Source organism: Pseudoliparis swirei, chromosome 19 (assembly GCF_029220125.1).
Source record: "Pseudoliparis swirei isolate HS2019 ecotype Mariana Trench chromosome 19, NWPU_hadal_v1, whole genome shotgun sequence".
Lineage (NCBI taxonomy): Eukaryota > Metazoa > Chordata > Actinopteri > Perciformes > Liparidae > Pseudoliparis > Pseudoliparis swirei.
In genome coordinates this window covers 15,617,849-15,642,536 of record NC_079406.1, presented here as the reverse complement: position 1 = coordinate 15,642,536, position 24,688 = coordinate 15,617,849, and the positions used below count along the sequence as shown (strand labels likewise).

Below are 24,688 nucleotides of genomic sequence, written 5' to 3'. Positions count from 1 at the left end.
TATCAATGTACTCCTAGTATCCTAAAGGCTGAATGAACTTCCCAGATAGTAATCAAAATTACTCCATAACCTTTACAATTTTTTAAATGATCAAAATTGTATAAAGTACCAAAATAGCTACTTTATAAAAGTACACTTTATATATATTTAGAATGTGCTTATAGTATAGCAAAAGTATACTTTTGGTATATTATAATCACATTCTAAATATATATAAAGTATTGTTGTTTTAGTATACTATAATCACATTCTAAATATATACAGTATAAAGCATAGTTTTGGTATATTATTAGCACACTATTATTATATTTATAATGTGATTATAGTATACCAAAACTACACTTTTGGTATACTATTAGCTCAATATATATATATATAATATATATATATATTAATAATATATTTAAAATATATATATATTTAAATATAATATACTTAAATAAAATAAAATATATTTTAAGTGCACTATTTGCAGCTCCGACACAACAAACCATTTCAGTCACTGAATCTGTAGTCAGTTGATACTATAAACTCCAGATTTACGTTCCTCTTATTTAATGGTTGTGTCAGATCACAAGTCGACCCGGTCGTAATAATGTGTCCATTCATCCAATGTTGGTAACTTTCTTTTAATAAAAAAAAACAGTTTACAATTTTACACTCAAAGTTCAAACATCGATAGACATAAAAATACATCTAATAATCACTCGGTCATAAATGTTGTCTATGAAGCAGCTTTTGATATGTGTTACTGCTATTGAAGGGCTTTATCATGGTGTTGCACCTGGAGTTCAGATGTTATAGTCATGTTAGGCCAGATACTATTTGTCTATTCAAAGCATTGTTTTCCTCATTTTTTCTTTCATTGATACAAAAATACAATTTTAGATGTGTGTCCTATAGTGTGTTATCTCATCTCACAGTTTCATAAAGTCTGCCTCTCCATCTCAATCTGACACGCTGGGCCGGTCAGCGGGACATCATTCGCACAAACTCTGAAAAGACAAGAGGATGAAGTGAGAGGAAAAAAAGATCAGGACGAATGTAGTTGCCTATACATTCACATTCATCCATATGCTAATATAATTTATTTTACCCTCAAAGTCCACCAGACCATCTCCGTTGAGGTCGGCATCTTGGAGGATCTCGTTAATCTCTCTGTTGGTCACTTGTTCCCTCATCAGCATCTTCATGGCTTCACGGAGCTCAATTAAACTGATCTGGCCATCACCATTAGAGTCAAACTGGACAGAGAGAGAGAGTCACATCTGTTTTGATTCATGTTTTGCTTTTAAAGGATCAAACCCGAAACACAGGGACATTTTAGGCAATACAATAGTTGCATTGCCCCCCACAGTCTCATTCTGTATACCGCCTTTGGATTGCATCAAAGTGATTATCAAATCCTTCACATTGGGCCCCCTCAACCGCTCGAGAAGCTGATGTTGTCACTGGTTGACACAGTAACATGGGAAGCTGCCGTAAAAACACCCATTTATTTAAATTATATTATCAGGATCAAAGTGCATTTATTTTCTTTAGTTTTGGTTGTAAAAATTAAAAAAATATAAATATGTGTGCCTTAAACCTTGCACTTTTGCACGTTTGTAGATTTCAACCTTTTTTCATCAGTATTTGTTTGTCACGATCATCCCAAGAGTTATCCACTGAGCACACTATCTTTTTTAACTCTTTTTTTACCACACCGAAATTAATCTGACCTTTTAGGACATGTTACCTTGTCGGAGTATGAGAAACACTGATGGAAATAACTAACAATGGAAACTAACGATGACCCCCGTCTCAGTAACTATTGTTGTGTAACAGAACAATTACTGATGTTATTAGTTACATGGGTGTTTGACAAGTAAAAATGTCTGCAATAAAAGTAAACTGCCTTCAGTAACCATGTGTCTCCTGACCTCTTTGAATGCATCTCGAAGTTCTTTGATTCCAATCATGTCGGCGGTCTCGGCCAGCATCTTGGGTCCCATGAGCTCGACAAAGTCATCAAAGTCAATTTTACCTCCACCTGAAACAAGATATAAAAAATAGTCTTGCTTTTTAATTTAATCAGCCTTTATATCTCAACAACAGTAAAACTCCTGATAAACTAATGTTAATTCATTGTTAAGCCTCAACCGGCACTGGTCAAGCTGTCAGTTACCATGGAGCCCACAATGTCACTAACAGCTCTTCCTAGATTTGTATTATATAACTTTTGTAAGAACAAAAAACGATTTCATAGAGAAGCAGACAAGAGTCCTCAATATGCGTTTGAAAGATGGATCTGATTTTAAATTCATTCATCTCTGATAACAGTTACAACATATTTAAAAAGAATGGAAGTGCTAACGCTAGTTAATGGTGTGCTAACATATTCAGCTAATGTTTTGTTTGTATGTAGAATATTAACATTTTAAAAACATATCTCCTTCCAGCTTCTCCAGAGTATCACTATTACACAATGGAGAAACCTGGTAGGGGACTGAAGGGGAGGAGTCTAAACCAAAGTGGGGGTTTGTTGATGGACTTTTGTGCTCGTCATGGATTGGCCTTAAGCCATCACCGTGTTCGAGCATGTGTAGTGAGGGGGAACTGGGAATGTGAAGCTGAGATCTTTAAATCCCACCCAAGGAAGAATTTTCCATGCATCCCTGGGGAGGCTTTGGACATGGAATCCAAGTGGGCCACGTTCATGGTCTCCATGGTCACCTAAGGGCACAATCACACCAGACGCGACTTTTAAAAGCGCAGCCGCACCAAAAACGCCTTGGCAAAAACGTGCCGGGCAAAACAGCGCGGTGCGCCTGTGGAGCGGACCTGCATGCGCAACCAACCGTTGATTTGGGGTTCAAGATATTTAAAAAAAAAGAAAGGAAAGAGTACGGCGAATACCACCATCTATTCCACGAATTGTGTCTCGATGGCGAGGCTTTCAGTTGCACTTCCGACCGAGCAGGAGTCAGTTTGAGTCGTGTTTAGATTTAGAATGATAAAGATCTTCGTAATTAAATACCGCTAATATGAGGTTCTCCTCGGGAAAACAGGAAGGAAAGCCCGCCTCCTGCTTGATCCAATTGGTTGCCTTGGCTGAGTGTGACATTGATGAGCGGCACGCCTCCGCGCCTCGCGCTTCAAGTTGAGAATATTTTAACTCCTGAAAAACGCAAGAAAAACGCGCCGCGCAGCATTTAAAAGGCGCGTCTGAAAGTCGCGCCGTGCCATAGGGAATCAATGGTTTTGCGGGCGACGCGTTTTTGAGAGGCGCGTCTGGTGTGATCGAGCCCTGAGGAGGCTGTCAAGCTTAATAAGGCGGCCTTCCAGGCTGAGCTGGCCGTGGGCTCCCCGGAAACAGCAGACTGGTCTTGGTTAAAGGGCTGCTGTGGTTGCCAAAGCCAAAACCTGGAGGTCTGGAAAGCGCCTGTGAAGTGCGAGACTGGGGTGGAGGTTCCCATCTTTAAACAGGGGCAGGGGGGCAGGGGGGGGGGCAGCAGAGTGTGCACCAATTATTGGGTTATCAAACTGCTCAGCCTCCCCAGGGAAGTTTATTCCAATCTGACCGATTGTGGCACCTCAGATCCAGAAGGAGGGATGCTGATTCGTCCTGGCCGTGAAACAGCGACCCGGCTCTTTACCCTTGTAGGGTCGTTGGTGGGGTCGTGGGAATTTGCCCATCGAGTTTAAAAGTCTTTTGTGGACTTGGAGAAGACCGTGTCTCCGGGGGAGTCCTGTTCAAGGTACTACAAGCTACAGCCGGTCTCAAAGTAAGAGCTGTGTCCGTATTCTCTGGATAACCACGTTTCCAGTGGATGTTGGCCTCCGCCAGGGTGGTCCCTTGTGGCCAAAACTGTTTGTGATTTTCATGAACAGAAAGGATCATAAGGCACATCTGGGGATAAGAGAGAGTTTGGTTTTGGGATCTTATAATTGTGTCACTGCTCGTTGCAGATGATGTGGATCTGTTGACTCCTTCAGAGTGTGACCTTCACGGATCAAGGCCAGTCGGTGTTAGAAGAGTGGGACTTGGTGGGGGATTGATTGCATTAACAGTAAACACAAGATTTTGGATTTTATTTTAATCATTGTAAAAAACAATTGTAAAAAAAGTAATTTAAATAAGGCTAGTTCTCATTCTCATCTGCTCCATGTTGATCTTATCAGTTCTTTTCTTTTTCAAAAGATTTTATTCCTTTTTTGTATGCATTTTGCCTTCATTTGACATTCATTGTAATGAAAGACAGGAGTCAGAGCGAGTCAGAGCGAGAGAGAGAGAGAGTGGTAGCTATGACATGGAACAACCTGACCTCAGATCAAACTGTGGCATTTTTCTGTTCCTGTTGTATCTTGCTCTGTTTCACTTTACTCTCCTCTGTTCTCCCAGATGTTTCCGGCTGTAGTTCCACTCACCGATCTGCTGGCTCAGTTCGATGAGCTCCATCTCTGTCGGCATGTACCCCATGGTCCTCATACACTGGCCGAGGTCGTCGTGAGTGACGTAGCCTTTTTTTTTCCGATCAAACTCCGCAAAAGCCTTTTTGAGCTCTGATTTGAATAAACGAGGAACAGATGTTACTGTTAGTCAACACATGTGAATATGCTTATGAATAATATTATATGAACTCTCCTCACCTTCGAGCTCCTCTGGTCTCAGCTCTCTGTCCTATAGACAGGAAGCAGAGACACATTAGCTTCTCACTTCATACTGCTCATGATAAGAGTATTTAAAGAGTTGTTTAGCATGTCGAGATATTAACAGATTTAAAGCATTGTAGAAACACCCAGACAACAACTGAACTGGGGGGGAGGATACACAAACAGAAGATGAGAGAAATGATTCAGGGAGTTTGGCTTTATGCAGTGAGGATGATATGAAATGTAATAAACTTAAAATTTGAAGTTTGGTATAGTTAGGATTTTATACTAAAACATAATTTGCAAATGTAGGGAAGAGATTTGAGTTATTCTGTAAACTGTGTTAATTAGATAAAGCCAATGCATTTCCAAATCTAAAACAGAGTCTAAATATATGCATTAAATTGTCCACTGCATTAAAATATATGTGACCATTCATATAGTATATCCATACTTTACATTGCACTCAAACCCAACCCTACAAAAGCAAACAATGGACATAGATGATGTTCATCTAAGAGCTTTAGAGAGAAAACAATATGGGACTTCATTTATTAACTCTCCCTCAGCCTCATTTAATTAAACAACAAACTTAATATACAACACATACAATTACAATAAGAGTAGCTATCCTCCTTGGGAAATACTGACACAATAACTGGATTGTATTTTGGTATGTTTCATATTGGTACAAACAAAAAAGATTGGAAAAGCCCTGCCATGATCTTTGTGTTTTTTTCCTCCTTCAAAGTTATTTCACACCCACTACACTACAGCTTTTCTGACAGGAAATCTGCGACAAAAAAAGACGATAAACTGACTTCTGAAAATTTGCACCTGAAGATAAACGTTTGACCAATAAAATCCTTTTTCTTTCAAGAGATGTCATCCCTCCATGAACCTGCTGCCAAAAGGAGGAAGTGTCGTATGTATTTGGTTTCTCAACATTGTAAGAAACACAGTGACGACTCGCACTGATGAGAAACGGCTTTTAACCTGAGAGTTTCTATTCCTGTTGTCCATATGTTTTGTCAATGGTGGAGGGAAACCTGCTCACACTGCTGAAATGGATTCATAGTCTTACTCAGCCTATGAGTGCAACGCTAAGTGGTCAGCTGAGCTCGTACGAAGCATCTGGCAACAAATCTCTCAAATGAGATTTGACATGCTGATTACTATATCCATATGGATAACACCGCTGTGTGTGTGTGTATGTGTGTGTGTGTTACCCATTAGATATAAAAATCAGGCTTTGAATGTTCTTTCTCCAAAAGATGAACTCCCTGCTGCTGCTTCACTAAGTTTCCCTCTGGGGTTGAATAAAGTAATATCCTCATTAGTCAACTAAGATTTTGTTAGTCAAAAAGTTAAGTTTTCTTCATGTTGAATGACTTATTTCCAAGCAATTTATGAACACCTCTTTGAAAAACATGACATTTAAAGAGGTGATCTGTGTGACTGCGTGCAGAAACAAGTCCTGTTGATGGTGGAAACATTTTCTTTCATGACCCTTGAAATTCAGTGTTTTTCTTCACAATCAATTCTACAATGAAGACATATTCCTCTCTGTAAATGCACATGGGAACATTTATATTGCCACAAATAAAATCTGTGCACATTCACACAAGTGTTGTTCACTAATATTGGCTTATTGGAGAATTTGTTGCCGGTGCATTAAGCGGGTCTTACTCACATTGGGAGGGTCTTACTCACATTAGAAGGTCTTACTCACATTAGCGGTCTTACTCACATTGGGAGGGTCTTACTCACATTAGGGGTCTTACTCACATTGGGGTCTTACTCACATTGGGAGGTCTTACGGGTCTTACTCACATTAGGGGTCTTACTCACATTGGGAGGGTCTTACTCACATTAGGAGGGTCTTACTCACATTAGGCGGGTCTTACTCACATTGGGAGGGTCTTACTCACATTAGGCGGGTCTTACTCACATTGGGCGGGTCTTACTCACATTGGGAGGGTCTTACTCACATTGGGAGGGTCTTACTCACATTAGGAGGGTCTTACTCACATTAGGCGGGTCTTACTCACATTGGGCGGGTCTTACTCACATTGGGCGGGTCTTACTCACATTAGGCGGGTCTTACTCACATTGGGAGGGTCTTACTCACATTAGGAGGGTCTTACTCACATTAGGCGGGTCTTACTCACATTGGGAGGGTCTTACTCACATTAGGCGGGTCTTACTCACATTGGGCGGGTCTTACTCACATTGGGAGGGTCTTACTCACATTAGGCGGGTCTTACTCACATTGGGAGGGTCTTACTCACATTAGGCGGGTCTTACTCACATTGGGCGGGTCTTACTCACATTAGGCGGGTCTTACTCACATTGGGCGGGTCTTACTCACATTGGGAGGGTCTTACTCACATTGGGAGGGTCTTACTCACATTAGGCGGGTCTTACTCACATTGGGAGGGTCTTACTCACATTGGGCGGGTCTTACTCACATTGGGAGGGTCTTACTCACATTAGGTGGGTCTTACTCACATTGGGAGGGTCTTACTCACATTGGGAGGGTCTTACTCACATTAGGTGGGTCTTACTCACATTGGGAGGGTCTTACTCACATTGGGAGGGTCTTACTCACATTGGGAGGGTCTTACTCACATTGGGAGGGTCTTACTCACATTGGGCGGGTCTTACTCACATTGGGAGGGTCTTACTCACATTGGGAGGGTCTTACTCACATTGGGAGGGTCTTACTCACATTGGGCGGGTCTTACTCACATTGGGAGGGTCTTACTCACATTGGGTGGGTCTTATTCACATTGGGAGGGTCTTACTCACATTGGGCGGGTCTTACTCACATTGGGCAGGTCTTACTCACATTGGGAGGGTATTACTCACATTGGGCGGGTCTTACTCACATTGGGAGGGTCTTACTCACATTGGGCGGGTCTTACTCACATTGGGAGGGTCTTACTCACATTGGGCGGGTCTTACTCACATTGGGTGGTCTTGCAGGGCTTGCAGGACTTTTAAAAACAATCCTGGGATTTTGTAAAACTTCCTTGCATAAGACAGGATATCTGGTTGGAACTGATTTGCTCGTTAACCTTCATAAAATTAAACATAACGGTGACCCGTATTTCTGTGTGGTAGATATTCAGTTGCAGTCACCACTAGAGGCCCCTTCAGGGCTGACAGCTGCTGCGGTGAAGACTTGCTGTATGAATACAATCTCTTTTTTTATCAGAATCTCCTGGTGGATTGAGCCATCACTAAATGATGTGCAGCTTAAGAGTGATGCCCTCTGTAAGGGAAAACTTTACACGGAAAAGGTTCCTAAGTATAACCATTTGGACTTAGAAACTCTAAAAGTGGCATGTATGTTATCCTCGTAATAATATGATCCTCATGTAAAAGATGAAAATTACATTTGCACCCATCCGGCTGCGATATGTTTTGCTGCCAGTGCCACTAAGATGGTTTTCTGACAATAACGGCTTGACAGAATTTTCTTTTAGATTTCATGGACAGCAGAATTAAAGTGGATAGTGAGCGAATCAAGGTATACTAAACATAAAATAAATCACTTTATGCCACTTTAGACTTGTCCAGAAAAGTCTGATTTTGAAACCAGACACATGGGCTATGGAGGACTCAAAATTACTTAAGTATAAATAAATAAATGCATGAATAAATATAGGAATAAATAAATAAATGTTTAAAGAAATGTCTACATAAATAAATGCTTAAATAAATGTATAAATAAATAAATGTATAAATAAATAAATAAATGCTTAAATAAATGTATATATAAATAAATACAGGAATGAATAGATATAAGTTATAAATCAACAGGACATCATTAAATAAATACATTTCTACATTTCTGTATTTCTTCATTTATTTATTTCTCTATTTATGTGTCCACACATATTTCTTCATTTATTTATGTGTGACATTTACGTGTCCGTATATTCAAATGAGCTGGGGCGGTCCGAACCTCTGTCTAAAGCATGATTGGTCACAGGAGTGTGATGCACCTGGTGTGTTATGCTCTACTACTTCTGCCTGGCACATGAAGCTGAAGTTGGCTCGCTCAGCTCACCGTTAGCAGAAGTTAGCCGAGACAGCTTTTTGACTTCAGCCCAGTGGCGTCCCTAGGCTAAAAAACCCGGGGCTAAAGCCCCGGATGTTTTTTCATTAGCCCCGAATGTTTTCAACCAAAACAGCGGAGTCAGACTGGCAGCAGGCGCACGTAACAACGCTCGCACTGGCTAAGCCCCGGATGTATCCAAATCCTAGAGACGCGCCTGCAGCCGTTTATCAATTCCAAGTACACTGAGTACAGACCCGTGTTTTCTTGTGAGTCTGGTCTTGGGAGTCCAAACTCTCGAGTACGCAGGACGGTCTTTCTGATCTTGTGACGTCACCACATCAACTGTTCTTGCTCATGAATTTCCTCCAATTATTCACTGTAAAATACTTTACAGTGGAGTAGAATGTGTTGCGGTGTTCACTGTCGTTTGGCGTAGGCTACGAATAAACGGTAATAACTATACAACGTCTCGTAGCTTTCCTGACCCAGGGTCGCTACAATATGAAGTTATGAATCTTAACCCTCAGTCAAATTGACGTAAATAATAAACTCGTTGTGCTCTTTAGATCCTCCAAAACCTAATTACAGGGTGTCTACAGAAATAAACAAGTGACATTTAAGACTTTTTAAGACTTTTTAAGGCCTTATTTTTAGGAAAAGCAATGTAACCCTTGTGTTGCCTTCGGGTCAATTTTACCCGATTAAATATTACACCCTCCTGTCGCCTTGGGGTCAATATGACCCGATTCAATGTTTAACCCTCCTGTTACCTTTATATTTACTAACATATTTTACCCTTGAGGTCAATATGACCCCAGCTATTAAAATCTCCAGAAAATTATTAGAATTAATATTGTTTTCCAAGTTTAAGTGTGAGGTACTTTATGTTTGTTTGTTGACTCCCGAAAGAACACCGACATTAAACATTGAATCGGGTCAAATTGACCAGAAGGCGACACGAGGGTTAAATATTGAATCGGGTCAAAATGACCCGAAGGCAACACAAGGGTTAAGACTTTTTAAGACTTTTTAAGGACCCGCGGACACCCTGTAATTATATCTCATGTTTAGCCGCTACGGAGACGTCAGAGCCAGCGGAGCATTTCAAAAAGTCCTGCCGAGATCAGGCTTCTCTCGGCGGCCACACAGCGCCCTGAGCGCCCGGCGCCCGGAGCTCAGAGGTCCTACGAGCAGGACCTCAAATCTCCGTCGCATATCCTTATTAGGCTGAATCTCGATAAACCGACCACAGATTTGATGCTTAAACTTCTAACTTCTCGGCTGAAAACATCCTTAAATTACATTCCGTGACTCAACAACAGTAGTATTTAGAATGTACAGACAAGAACGCATAATAAACGCTGTTCGTCTACAGATCCAAGTGCTAGGGATCGATTGCTTCTGTCTTGCTCCCTGACTTGACCAATCCTGTTCAACAATGAGGTTCGGACCGCCCAGCTCATTTGAATATACGGACACGTAAATGTCACACATAAATAAATGAAGAAATACGTGTGGACACATAAATAGAGATATAAATAAATGAAGGAATACAGGAATGTAGAAATACATTTATTTAATGATGTCCTGTAGAGTTATAACTTATATCTATTCATTTCTGTATTTATTTATTTATACATTTATTATTGTATTTATTTATTTATTTATTTATACATTTATTTAAGCATTTATGTATTTATTCTGGCATTTATTCATGCATTTATTTATTTATACTTAAGTCATTTTAAGACCTCCATAATGGGCAACTGTGAACAGCATCTGCATGAGCATGTGTCATTATTTATTTATTGTGTGAGACCAAAACACTATGTTATGTAATGGAGGTCCCAACCTCTGAATTTCAAATGTGACATCTGAAGTATACGTTTACACACCAACACCAGTTACATTCTAAACAACACAATACAACTTCATCACCCAAATGAACTCTCAGTGAGTTGATGATTTAATAAACGGACACATGCAGCTGCATGAATAACCCGAGACACAAGCACATCCATTACACCGGATTCATTACCATGATTCCAGTTAATCATGCCACTGAGATGCTGTGTGTGTGTGTGTGTGCGTGTGTATGTGTGTGTGTGTGTGTTGCACACCCAGTCACATAAAAAAGCCTGTGTGTGTTTGCACACAAGCTTATTTATGTTACTGGGTTTTGATTACTTTTCCACTGCTTGTCTCCAGGTATCATCTTTAAATATTTGTCTTGTGGATTAATTGTAGAACTTGTGACAATAACAAGGCATTGAGTGTGTGCGTGTGTGTGTGTGTGTGTGTGTGTGTGTGTGTGTGTGTGTGAGCAGGTAGACAGATCATGTACTGATCTGGTGTCAGATGTGCATCAGCTGGTGTCTTGTAACGAGAGCTGTAATCAGAGAAAGACTAGAAGAGACAGAATAGATGGAGGAAGGGAGGAGGAGATGAAGTACTAAAGTCAAATTAGAAACCAGTGATTTAAAATTACACCATTATAAGTTAAAGTCCTGCATTTAAACTCGTATAGAGGTAAACGTAATGAGGGATTATCAGCTACACTGTTGGTGTTATTAGATCATCAGTACTGATGCGTAGATGAGTGAAAAGTTATGGTTTGAAGTAAATGAACAAAAATAACTGCAGCTAACCCTCAATGTCTTTATATTGCTATAATAATAATAATAATTATTATTATTAATATATCATTATAACCTATAATGTATCAAATCATCCATATATTTGGTTAATTATAGTAATATATCATTTGTATATTTGAGTTCACTTGCCTCGTTGAACTCACACTCACAGAAACGTACTGTTAATAAATATAATATACAAATTAATTCTTATTATTATTACTCAATCTTCATAAGCAAAAGTAATACATCTTAAAGTGTAAAAGGTAAGGTAAATCAAAAATGATGATTACAAAAAAGCAGAAACTAAATGTACCTTAAAGTGATCAGAAGTCAGGTAGTTTCAGGCATCGTTGTCATGATTGATGTGATGTGAGTATCTGAGCTTTAAGAAGATGATGAGGCTCTTCATGTGGGGGCCGAGGCTCTCGCTGCTATGATCAGCTGCCTATTACACAAGTTCCTCCTGTCATGCACCAGATGTCAGCGTAAGGTTCAGGGACCCCGAAACCAGGAAAAGATGCATCTTCTCCGCAGACATTGGCAACATGCTCCTCTCTCCCACTCACTCGGCTGCTCTCTCTCATGCTGGCTCACTTGCTGACATCAACTATTATTTATTTTTCTAATAATGATTTCCTGTTTCTAACCTCATCCTCACCCCGTGCAGAGTTTGCTCATGTGCTCAGGTGGACTCTTTATTTTTAATGCCAGAAAAAAGGTGAGAAACAGGAAGCGACCGACCTCTTCCTCACACCACGATCCTCCGAGTCTGAAGGGGGGGGGGGGGAGGACAGACGCTGTCACCGCGTGCCGTGTCATGTGTCGCTGAGTGATGGGAGGTGATGTGATACCGGGTGTTCATCACAACTCTGGCTGACGATGGCCGTATCTGTTACCGATGACTCTTTTAGCAATGTTCCCCAAAGTGAAGGAGTTTAAATCCTCTCCATCCTACACTCTCTCCATCCTCAGCTCTCGCCCTCGGGCTTTGCTGCTCCCGCCATTTCCAGAAGGATTTGTTGTCGGGCGTTATGCCACTCTGCATTGTGAGATCAAAGTGGTGTGAGAGAGACGGCTCTCACGTTGGAATTGGAGGTTAAGGTTTCAATCGAGCCGGCGGCGAGACATTCAATCAGCCGGTGAACTTGATGCAGCACATGAGACACACACACAGTGGCGAGTGTGTCACACACACACACAAGTGAAGTCGTGCGTCTCACACACACACGCACACGCACGCACACACACACACTGCAGCTCCTACCTGTCCAAACATAGAGTTCATGATGGGCAGCAGGTCGGCAGGCTCCCCCTCCTCCCCCTCCTCCTCCTCCTCTTCCTCCCTCTCTCCTCTCTGTGGTCCCTCCATCATGTCTTCCAGCTCCTCCTCCAGCGACTCTCTGTCCTCAAAGGCTGCCGTCATCTGGGGGAACTGAGCGGGTTTGTGGTGGCGAGGTGGCTGTGCACTCTGAATGACTCCGACACCTCCGGCCTGGCCGCTGCTTCGCTTCTTCTGCTTCTCCAGCTTCTTCTTAATGGCCGCCTGCACCTGAGGGTGGCAGAGGGTCGAGGAACTGAGTTCAGACGAATGAAATCTGCATTCAAACCTTCACACGACACGGTCACATCAGGACGGATGCTCACACCTTGTTTTATTGACACATTTAGTCGTTTACATTACACTGTATTCAGGTTATTGTTTCATATTGTGGAGCACTTTGTAACATCTGCTCCAGAAAGCGACTAGATACATTTTATTCACCTTTTAACATGCGAATAAAAACACCGCACAGTGTTATTTTAATCATGTTTCATGACAGGAACACAACATTGTTTTAAAGTTTGCATCGTATTTATCTCATATTTTGTAATAGTTTTCTCGGTACAGCAATTTCCGTCAATGACACCTGAAGATGTTTAAGTTACCACACCTTTGGAATCTAGTTGTGTACCTCAATCATAAACTTGTGCAGAGTTCAATGATTATAACTGTATTCTCGGGCATACAATTGCATATTTGCACATGCAGCATTGGAAGATGCGTTTATAAAGAGAGTACAGTTTTGACAGAAAACATGAACATGCACAAATAACAAACAATACCTGCATACTGTACGTATGTTTAAAGAAAGATAGACACGTGTAAAGATAGACACCTATATTTACGCACCTGTTTTGCACTCTTCACCGATGGCGCGCTCCCTCCTCCACTGACTCCTCCACTGACTCCTCCACTGAACGGCTCTCGAATGATCATGAACATCTTGGTGTCACCGGCTCACGTTCCCTCTCTCTCTCGCTCGCCCTCGCTCGCCCTTCCCCTCCCTCACCTCTTCTCTTGCCTCTTCCCGGCTCGCCTCTCTTCGGCAGTATATAGCAGTTGTTTATTTTATTTTGATTGCTCACAAAGTCAGCGATAAAAGATTGAAAAATTCCCCCAACGATTCAGCTTTGTCGATGAAGAATTTTATTTCTCCCGAGGAGAAAAAAAAAAGATAGAATGAGTGAAGGGATTCAAGGAAAAATAACAACTGAAATGGTCATCTACCTCCTCCCCTCTGTCCTAGTATTTATTCTGCGCTGCTGTCTTTCACTCTCGGTGCGTTTGGCTGAGGAGCTTTTTATCTTCAGCTGCTGTTAGCGCTGGGGTTGAGTTCCTGCACCTCTGCCCCCGCTGGGTTTCTCTCCGTCTTTCCGGTGACACTCTATACCTCCTGAACTTTACCTCTCTCATGTTATCTACCTCTCAATTTCCTCGTCTTCCTCCCAATCACCACAGGTAAATGCTCCTCTTGTTACCTAGGTGTTTTGTCACAGCTTCTCATCCTGTCATCAGTGTGTTTTACAAATATTTATCTGTCCTTCATAAAATCCAGCATTCAATCTATGTTTTTTTGTTTTCCTGCCGTGACTTTCTTTCACTCATATCTTTCTGCCTGTATTTCCTTCCTCCTCCCATCCTCGTCTTTTGAGCTCCAACATTGCTGTCAATGGTTTCTCCTCTTCCCCGTCTCTCTCAATCTATCCGCCCTCAATCCCCCGTCATGTTTGGAGCCTTTGTTCTCACACAGATTTGATTATTTTGGAGGTGCCAAGGTCAGCTATCCATTAGGTGACAGAGATCAAGAGAGGGGGAGAGAAGACGAGATACAAGCCTTGTGATTATGATTTTGGTTAGCCCACAAAACATCGCCTCCATGCAGTCCTGCACACACACACAGGTGAACATGTCACCACTGACCTCTAATTTTAGACGTGAATGTTCAGAGAATCATGTGATTTTGGTTTTCATCCCTCTAACACAGCGGCCGAGCTTCATAGCTTTTGTGTAAAGCAACTGATTCAACTAAAAGCTATATTTTTATGTGTCAATAAAACCAATCAGTGTTTTCTCTTCTTCCAGTTAAAAACGGGGACAGGGGCAGGTCTCACTTCTCTCTCTATTTGCCCGAAACGGACCGCTCCCGTTAACCCGCGTTAAACAAGTCAGACTGAAACGGACCCTGAGTGTGTGTGTCTTCTCCAGAGTGGAGGGATAATGTACAGCTTGAACTCTTTCCAGTTTTCTAATGAGGTTTCCATTCATCGCTCACACCCGTCGGTCAGGATCCCCTCCTTCCTTCAGCCCCTCTCAACGTCCATCTCCTCATTGATTATTGATGGCGGGAGGGAGCAAATTAATGAGCGGGAGGCCGAAAACAGATCCGTAACAGAAAAGGCTATACTTTACATAGTTCTCAGGGTTAAAAATAGGGGATGTGTTTTGGGAACAGATCTGTCATGTGATAGGGGGAAGATAAAGGATGGATGAACAAGATGAAAAGAGAGATGAGGGATACTGAATTTTCAAGGAGAACATGTAGAAAAAGAACTTTAATCTAACAAATTAATGTAATTTAACTTTTCTTCACTGAAACCGATGAAAGACCGGGATGAATGACAGAGGGAGTGGCAGAAGTAATGTAGAAGTGACTGCGTGTGTTACTACTTGTTTATCGGCCTGACAGGTGAAGTCTTTAACGTAGATTAAGAAATCTAAGCCGACATGAATAATAGATACGTTTCATTTGGGTCAGACCAATTGTCATTATTTATTTGTTTGTAATAGTCACAGATTTATGCTCGATTGGCACGAGGGATGGCATTAATCTTGCTTCAGTGGACAGTGAAGAAAGAAGCCGTGTGCGTATCGGTGACAGGTAAACACAACACTTCAACAAAGGCGACAGGTAATCAAATGCTTATCTGGAGGATATATGTACGGCCGTAACACGCAAGGTCATGATTACGGTTTTTGTTTCCAGTCCGTGGCAAACAGGATGTTCCACCTCTTTATGCCCACCATGCGTTGTGTATAAATGTATCCGAGACCTCACACACACTTTGCTAAGGTCAAAAGTTTAGAAATGGTGTGGTCCACTTGAAGTGCGTCTGAAACTTATATCAAAAGATTCTTCCAGGCGTGAATATGAGAAATATTGATTTAATATTTAATTGCAATTACAGGTAAGAACAATATATAAATATTTTGACACCCCGACCAGTTGCTTTTACCTCGTTTGGGGCATATATACATAGCACTAATTACCCCCCCCCCCCCCTTCCCCTAATCTCCCTCTGTCATTCGACTCTGTCTTTTGTGCGTCTGTACTTTATGTTGTTGTGTTGGTATTTTTACTCCTATATATCTGAATACTTCTTTCACCATTTGTTCAGGTGGTGAGATGCTTGGCAGTTTATATATGTTTACAATCCAGCTGTAATATCATCGTATAGATTAACAATTATCTATTTTAGACACACAGCATCTGCTGTATCTCTGCCCTTTTGTTGCTCAGGTTTATTTACTTTCTTTCCCTGTTTCTTCTTTTGGGGGGAGTTTTTTCTTCATCAGAATTGTAAAGTATCATGTGTCGTTTTTAAATATTCGGCTATATCAATACATGTTTTGAGATAAACTCTTCTCTGCCTATAGTTGAGGTTGACGTCTATCTGGTTCATTAACAATTGCATTATAAAGACACTGTGGAGCATAACGTTGGTTTTAGGCGCCCTCTGATGGAATAAAATGTCACAAAACAACTTCAGGAGGAAATTTAATCATATTATATCAATCAAAGGACACATTTCAAGACAGTTTTTTCTCTAATCAAAACTTTCAAAGACATGGAATTAGTAAATATTTTTTGCAGAGTTGTATTGTGTTAGGAATGTTAGAGGTAAGTGTCCCATGTAAAGTAAAGGCATATGGAAGTCATGATTACTTCTGTTAAATCTATTTTAATGTCATTTCCTTGTCATTATAATTACAGGATTGGCTAGATAACATCTATAAAACTACAAAAAGTTAAACATTATTTCAAAAACACTCAGTAGGAATTTTTGGAAAAATTAGTGAATACAAATTTAAAATATCTTTTCAGAGTTGCAAGCAATATGCCTTCACCCACTTCTAATACATTCACAACCAATACAAAGTTGTATAGCATAAGGCTTGTCTTTGTTTGTAGTATTGTAAACATGTGTTAGACCTGCATTCAATCATTTTTGTCCCCAGCTCTAGAAGAAAAAATACTATTTGTATAATTTTACTCGCAGCCAATCACCGCAAGCGTTCTTGGATTTAATGTGACGTGGGATTAGCTCACGATCGCAGCCGCTACGACTCAAAAAGCCTGAGGTGTGGCGAAGTCGAGTGCGGTGTGTTTGACTGAGTTGGCAGTTCAGTCTGACGAAATGTCACCAACAGGTGTGAAAGTACATTATTCTGAGTCTGTCCTCCGACGAAGAAGACCTCTATCCCCAGTGTGGCGTCACTACGGTGAGCGGCTCCCGGTTGTGTCCGTTGATAATCGGCCAGGGATTAAAGTACGGGAAAACTGGCTCTTTGAATTTTGCATTATAGAAGGTGAAGAGGTGGCTCATGTTTCCTGCATCGTAAAACCCCACGTCCCCACGACAATAGTCTAGATAGACCCCCACCCTGCTGGGGGGTTTAGAGGGATATATCAAGCTGTCCTCCGAGTCGGTGCATGCCTCATACTCGCTGGTGCCGTCAGTGCCATCCCTCAGCACCAGGGTCCAGAAACCATCATCCGGGCAGAGGCTGATCTCATCCTTCCTGTTGACAGAGGCCGTGGCCACACCCAGACCCCACGCTGTCTTGGAGCCCACTTCCACCTCCCAGTAGTGCCTCCCGGAGGAGAAGGCTTCGGCGCCCAGGACGATGTTGTAGAGAGTGAAGCGCTCTGGGTTGTTGGGCAGGTTGGGCTGGATTCTTCCCACGCAGACGCTGGTGCGACACGGAGACACCCAGAGGCACGGGTAGGCTGTGTCTGGGTCCAGGGTCACCGCTTTCACAGCTAAGAGAGGGGGGGGGAAAAGATTTGTTTTAAAGTTACAGATGGACAAATGTAACAACAACAAACGTGTGTTAACAAAGAATGACCCAAGACAGAGTCCTTGGCTGTGACCTTTAACAAGATACCGAAGGCCTCCCTGCTCAATGAGTGTAAGACAAGCTAGACAAGAACATCAACACCGATACAAATGAAATATAAATGATACGTCAAGATGTAATTCCTTAGAACCAATAAATCCTTTATTGCCGTCTAGTGTTACGCAATCAATGTACATGACATGTCATTGGCAAATAACCCAAAATAATAGTTTGATCCAGTGATAGACAGACATAGAAAGCAGATGCAGTCATGCTCGACTCCTCGAGACAGAGCAGGTTGATACAAGAAAATGAAAAGCACAATCCTGTAGTTATAGCCAACTTTCTTTCTTCTTCTTCCTTTTTTTTTTTTTTTAAAGGAGCACTGACTGAATTTACATGTCAATGTACTAGTTATGGAAAGACTACTCCTCAGCCTTTGGAAACAGTTTAAAGTCTTCTGTGGCTCTGGAGGAGCTTTAAAGTCTGAAAAGGATTCACGTGACTCCCAAGTGGGATCCAGACTGGAGCTTAAAGAAAAAGCTTTGACAGAAACACTGTTGAACTAGGGCTCAGTTGTTTTGAAGCTTGACTGATAGAAGTCAGCCTTGCTGCATTATTTGATCTGATGAGACATTGTCTGCGTGTGTGTGTGTGTGTACATTTATATATACCTGGCTGAAAAACGGAGCACATTTTCCTCCAGGTCCGGTACTGCAGAGGTCCCAGAAACTCTCCCGACTGCAGATCCTCCCCCACCTCTGGGGGGCGCTCAAACAAGCTCTCGGTCCTGACAGAGGCAGATCAAAATGATTAAAGCAAAAGGCCTCGACAGACCAGATCTGCGCTGCTCACGCGGCCGATGTGGCGTTCTGAAATGTCAAGAACATCTTCTACTTCTTCTTTTGTTGTTTTACTTTGAAAGGGTGAAGATTCAATGAGCAGGACATTGTGGCCTTTAAGTCTTAATCTGCACTCAGGCCACCTCTTTAAGAAGAAATGTAAACAATACCATGACGAATCCTTTATCCTTTAACTATTAAATTGTCTCTGACTTTGTCGGCATGACAACGTGGGGCAAAGATGAAGTGCGATCCAATAATCATTCCCCCACATCCTGTTTCAGCAACACTTAATTACAAAACAATACATCATTTCCTTTTGACTTCAGACCTATAGATTTATGCCACAGAGATATATATGTGGAGAAGACCTGGAAGTTAATGAGTAACTCGGTGCTGAGTCAGCATTTTGATGGTACTCACCCTCCGATGAAATCTTTGATTCCCTGAAATAGAAAAGATCAAAACCAGTGTTTACACAACACTAGTCTCTGCTGTAACATGCAGATAGCATCTCTGACGCTGCACTTCTAGAGTGTAACGATATTCTTTGGCATCAGCCGTCTACATTGCCTTAATGCAACTGATATGTCTCTTTCTACCCGGCTCTCACTGGCTATCATCTTCTCTGTACCTTGAGTTGCTCTGGGTTTTCTTCTTCTGCGAGTTTGAGGCGAAGCCGCTCGGCCGTGCTTTCCAATTGGCTGATTTGCTCTGTGGTCTCCGTGAGCGCCTCCTCCAGCTGGTTGAGCGTCTCCTCTTTCTGCTTCTGCAGTTTCTCCTTTATGCGCTCTTCCTCCTCTCGTAGGAACTCCCTCAGACGGCCAAACTCGGCATTGACCATCTCCTCCAGATCTCCTGCTCGCTCCTGAAACACAGGGAGGACTCCCATCAGCAGCAACACGGGACAGATGTCGTGATGTTGCCCCTCTAGGCCAAAGTAATCTTTTAAACATGCAAAATAAACTATGTATTTCATTGCAGGCCAAATCTTTACTGAATCACATGTGGAAAAAAAACGGCGGTTTAAATATGAAGGAAGACGCCGTGTTGATGACTGAGGAGCTGACACCAAACCTACAGGCACCTTTTGGTATTTATGTTTAGTTGTTTTGGAAATACAACGTGTCATCTGTAATTTGTAACACTGTTATGTTGAATAGATTTGATTTAGTGAGTCGCAGAATGTGAATTAGTACATGCACCAAACATGTCTTGCCGAAGCATCAAAATAAAAAAGTACACATTACAGCATTATGAGCATATGATTGATTGTTACAGGTTAAAATACAAAAACATTCTATACATTTGTTAAAATTACCAACTATAAGGGTGACATGCTACTTACACATGCATTAACATTAATAATATGATAATATAAAGCATAATATACAACTTACTGCTGATTTTTATATATTTTTTATGAATTGAGTACTTTTGATATTTTGTGCTTTTACTTTAAAGAGTTCTCCACTGATTTAGCATCCTGTAACATTGCTGGAGGAAAAAAAATTCAATGCGAGGTTAAAAATTAAAACGGCCTCACCAGAGATACCTTTTTTATATTCACCCTTGCATTACCCACAATGCAACTGGATCACTAACAGTTCGGTAATTTTTTTTGGACATATGCTGCAGTAATCCCAAAGACCTGTAGACTGTGATGTATAACAAGAGTTCCCCTTTAAGTAATATAATGCATATGACACACACACACACACACACACACACGTTGACCCACATCCTGTCACACCGACAGAGAAAGAAAGACGTGAAAATCTGTGAATGTGCACATTAACTGGGTCAAACAGACAGACAGGGAGACACACAGCAACATAAACATACCGAGCTGCTCAAACAAACAGAGTAAGACAGTTAACCCTTGTGTTGCCTTAGGGTCATTTTGACCCGAATCAATATTACACCCTCCCCCCGCCTTTGGGTCATTTTGACCCGATTCAATGTTTCACCCTCCTGTTACCTTTATATTTACTTACATATTTTACCCTTCGGGTTCAATTTGACGCCAGCAATTAAAACCTCCAGAAAATTATCAGAATTAATATTGTTTTCCAAGTTTAAGTGTGAGGCACTTTATGTTTGTTTGTTGACTACCGAAAGAACACCGACATTAAACATTGAATGGGGTCAAATTAATCCTAAGGCGGGGGGAGGGTGTAATATTGATTCGGGTCAAAATGACCCTAAGGCAACACAAGGGTTAAAGTAGCCTGAAGCGGAGTGTAGTCATCTGCTGCAGCAAAAACGCTCAAACACAGCAAACATGTTACGCTCATATATCTCACACAGACGCACAAAGAGACCTCTATCTGAGGGGAGAGCTGCGTGGTGGAGAAAACGACCAAGCCTAAACTCAACCAGCTGTTATCTCTTTCTGCGAGGGCGTGTGGCATAGTTATAGTACTATCTGTATGTACACAAGGGTGTGTCCATGGGTCCGTGTGTGTGTGTGTGTGTGTGTGTGTGTGTGTGTGTGTGTGTGTGTGTGTGTGTGTGTGTGTGTGGCTTGGGAATTAAGAGATTGTGAGAAAGATAAACATGACTTGACATGCATGGATGTTTATTAACCGCCTGTTTTATTTCGGGAAGGATCTCTGCATTTGCAAAACATGAGAACCATCACGTACAAACAGCGCTGAGTAACAACCTGTTGTGTCACCGCCGGTCGTAATTAGGTCGAGTCATCCCTCCGTCACACAGGTAGAGGTGAAGGAATGCAGGCGAATGTTGCTTAGCGACCAGCAATTCAGGTTCTATGCACATGCGCACATGCGTGTGTGCGCACGCACACACACATACACACACAGTTCAGTATATATATCCTGTCTTTCACAATGCATCACAAACAATAACACACGTATCTCTGTACCTTGATGAGGAGGCTCTTCTCATTTGTCTGCCTTTGGAAGAGCGTGGCCTCCTCGGTCTGCAGCTGAACCCTCTCGAGAGCGACAGACAGCTTATCCTGCAGCAGGAATAGACAATCACATGCTAAACTTCGTGAAGAAGTGGTGTAGCTAAACCAGATTAAAGTTCATCTGATTGGTGCTTGCACTCTGAACAACAACAACAACAACAACATCTTTAATGAGAGTCATATGATGCCCCTCCGTTCCTCAACTGACTGCTCTGACCCACAAATTCAAGCCAAGTTGGACATTCTGTGTCTGTGAAATATGAGAGGCCCCTGCGGGAGACTCTTCAAACAAGCTGATGATGGTCAACAGCAGGGTCAAAAGTGTCAGACAGTTCGAGGAGTTCACACTGTTCTGCTGAATTCCTGTAAAACACAAAGTAGCCTACCCAAAGGCTCCGGGGACTGACAGAGAGTCTGCTTTTAGAAATACCTGACATTTCACAGCATCTGCTGTGTGAAAGAAATCCGTTGGTCAGAACAAATGTGTTTATCAAAGCAAAGCAATCTTAATAAACTCACTTTAATTTGACATCGATGAATGTTTGTCAAACAAGTGATACATTTCTTCTCGAGAACGAGGACAGGAGAGCTTGGCACTCCCTAAAACTTTAGACTTAAGGTTATATTGATAAATAATGACATTGATTAATGATGTCAAGATAGCCATCACCACCTTTCTCAGAATGTGGTCTGTGTAAACTTTATTAGATGGGATCTTGCCATAACTTTGGCCTCAGAAGACGGAGCGACATCTTAACTAGATAGTACCTTGTAGTTTTCAAAGGCCTCTGTAATGGGGATGACATTGTGGGTCTTGTGGTCCCTCGACATGCCGCACACCAGGCATATGGGGAGCTGGTCGTCCTCACAGTACAGCTTCAACTTCTCCTCGTGCTCCTCGCACATATCCATGTCGATGCCCAGGCGCGGCCAGTGCCCGATGGACGAGGCCAGGCTGCTCATGCTGGACCCGGGCTCTCGTTCCTCCGGCTCCTCCAGCGCGTCCTCAGGGGCCCACCCGCTTGTCCCCGCGGCCAAGTCCATGGCGCGGGCTCTGCGCACACTGTCCACGACGTTGCACAGGAGCGAGTTGGGTCGAAGCTTACGGCCGCTTGACTTTCTGCACTTGGGGCAACTCGACAACTCGTCCGCCTTGGCTTCCCAGCATTGGATGATGCACTGCTGGCAGAAGTGGTGTCCGCACTCGAGGATCACGGGATCGGAGAACAGCTCCAAACACACCGGACAAGTGAGCTCCGACTGTAGTTCCTCAATCGCGTTGGTGTCCGCCATTCTCGACAGCGCACATAGTCCTGGAGAAAAACAGAACTGTCAACACGGTGAAAGAAAAGGGAGCTCTCTTCCGCGCACACTGAGAGAGGGAGTGGTCTGAAGCCGACAGCACAGAGCAGGTTTGCAGCTTTTCACGGAAGAGACGGAAGACGTGCAGCAACAGGTTCGACGCAACCGACCGAGCTGCTGCAGGACCGGGCGCGCAGTCCGCATGCGCGCGAAGACAACTTTAAAAAGAATAAACGAAAGTTAATGATGTTAACTGGAGTTAATGACGTCATCTCATGTTTCATTATTGTCACTAATTTCTCAATAATCACTCTTCACAAAGATAAAGTGTATTACTGATGCCGTGGAGAAATCATTAAGACCACCTTGGGCTCAAAGTCATTACAAAGAGTTACATATCAACGTTATGTAAATACATCGTCGGTCAGTGCGTCAAGAGTTCTCACTTTGAAGCCATCAACAAAAGTTAGTAAATCATCTTTAATTATAATGTTGAAACACATTTGGATATTAGATCTTACGTACACTAATTTAAGTTTGCTGTTGTACATTTGAAGAAGTTGTTGTTGGATACGTTTTGGTCCAAATGCTCATCTGACGCTAAGGTCAGAGGTCACATATCTTGTTTGTATATATATATATTCAGTATTTCTCCACAGTGGTGAGTTTCACATTGCAACTAACTAAATACCTCTGCTCAACCGTCCCAGTCCAGTGGACTGAGTCCACTGATGTTGGAGAACTAAGGTGGCCTTCAGGTACAGAGAGTTATCTTCTGGATTTTAAGAGCTACTCTTAACAATACTCTGCTCGTCTACATAATGAAATAAAAATAAAAATGTAAACACAAATACATTCAAAACAGGATTACAATATATATTTAAAATAGAATTACATCTTGTTTATAGAGCAGCAAGAAATAGAACAATAAATGGCAATAAAATAACATTTCTGATTGAAGTGTATTATTAATGAAGAACACAGAGAGCATCATACATTCCTCTTGTCTTCTGTCCAACTGGCTGCTTTGTGTTTACAAGAACAAACTTAGATAAACGGTACACTTCAGACACACCGCTTGTTTTTTGCTTGTTTGATGAAATAAAAGAAAATAGAAAAAAAGCTTTTCGCCAAAAGTTCTTGCAAAGGCGGCGGTGGAATTAGGTTCCACTTTTGTTTACATATCAACAGATGTATTGATAAAGTATTACCTTTTTACAGTATATATTGTATTTCATGTAAAAAGTATGAATGAAAACACCAGTATCGTCGGGGGTTATCAATACTGAGGCCCCTTTCATAGGGTTACAGAACGCTAATGAAAAACACTACCATCTTTAGTTTCAGGTGATTATACACAGATTAAAACAGTTCTGAATATTATATTTCATTGCTACCAATTATTCTTCCTAAATGTTACACACTGATCCTTAAATGTAGCCTAACACTATTCCCCATATTACTTTAGTTAACTTCCTGTATTTATGTCTGTATAGTTAACACATTCACTTTGCATTCAAGTTGCTATCGCTATTTGCTATTTCTATACACATGCTGTATTTGTTACAATAACTTTCATGTAGCATATAGATAACATACGTTTTCTTTAATAAGGGCTCAATAGTTGTGCTTCAGAGTGAAGTTGTAATAAAGTTGTTTAATTTAAGTTCCCAAACTCAGCCGACAGCCTCTGAGTCAGGAACACAACGCAAAGAAGAAGAGAAACTGGCTGACAGAGTAAACCAGGAAGAGAAGTTACAAGCGAAGGTAATTGCATTTTCATCTTTGAGTGTGCAGGGGAGTCTTTTTTACATAAGTCAATTT

The 24,688-nt window shown here is 41.7% G+C and overlaps 2 protein-coding genes across 2 annotated transcripts; both read right to left on the bottom strand.

Moving 5' to 3' along the window:
* Positions 1–525: 525 nt before the first annotated feature.
* On the bottom strand, positions 526–13,606 carry LOC130209203 (calcium-binding protein 2-like). The gene is made up of 7 exons (XM_056438704.1): positions 13,514–13,606; positions 12,608–12,892; positions 4,633–4,663; positions 4,411–4,545; positions 1,923–2,032; positions 1,097–1,244; positions 526–995 (listed from the first exon to the last, which is right to left on the bottom strand). The coding sequence occupies exons 1-7, from the start codon at positions 13,604–13,606 to the stop codon at positions 970–972; spliced, it is 828 nt and encodes a 275-aa protein (XP_056294679.1). The 3' UTR covers positions 526–969.
* A 2,816-nt stretch (positions 13,607–16,422) lies between these two features.
* Positions 16,423–22,983, bottom strand: LOC130209200 (zinc-binding protein A33-like). Its single transcript, XM_056438702.1, has 6 exons — positions 22,331–22,983; positions 21,515–21,610; positions 19,259–19,492; positions 19,048–19,070; positions 18,457–18,572; positions 16,423–17,705 (listed from the first exon to the last, which is right to left on the bottom strand). Exons 1-6 carry the CDS (start codon positions 22,853–22,855, stop codon positions 17,140–17,142), a joined length of 1,560 nt encoding a protein of 519 aa, XP_056294677.1. The 5' UTR covers positions 22,856–22,983; the 3' UTR covers positions 16,423–17,139.
* Positions 22,984–24,688: the final 1,705 nt, after the last annotated feature.

What these genes read in the sequence shown, in the direction of transcription:
- LOC130209203 (XM_056438704.1), bottom strand. Translation starts at nt 13,606, where the DNA reads ATGTTCATGATCATTCGAGAGCCGTTCAGTGGAGGAGTCAGTGGAGGA. An exon ending in CGAACTGAGCCAGCAGATCG is followed by an intron (nt 2,033 to 4,410) that starts GTGAGTGGAACT and finishes ATCTTGTTTCAG; the next exon opens with GTGGAGGTAAAATTGACTTT. An exon ending in TGGTCTGGTGGACTTTGAGG is followed by an intron (nt 996 to 1,096) that starts GTAAAATAAATT and finishes TTGTCTTTTCAG; the next exon opens with AGTTTGTGCGAATGATGTCC.
- LOC130209200 (XM_056438702.1), bottom strand. Translation starts at nt 22,855, where the DNA reads ATGGCGGACACCAACGCGATTGAGGAACTACAGTCGGAGCTCACTTGT. An exon ending in AAAACCCAGAGCAACTCAAG is followed by an intron (nt 19,071 to 19,258) that starts GTACAGAGAAGA and finishes TTTCTATTTCAG; the next exon opens with GGAATCAAAGATTTCATCGG. An exon ending in ATCAAAGATTTCATCGGAGG is followed by an intron (nt 18,573 to 19,047) that starts GTGAGTACCATC and finishes TGCCTCTGTCAG; the next exon opens with GACCGAGAGCTTGTTTGAGC.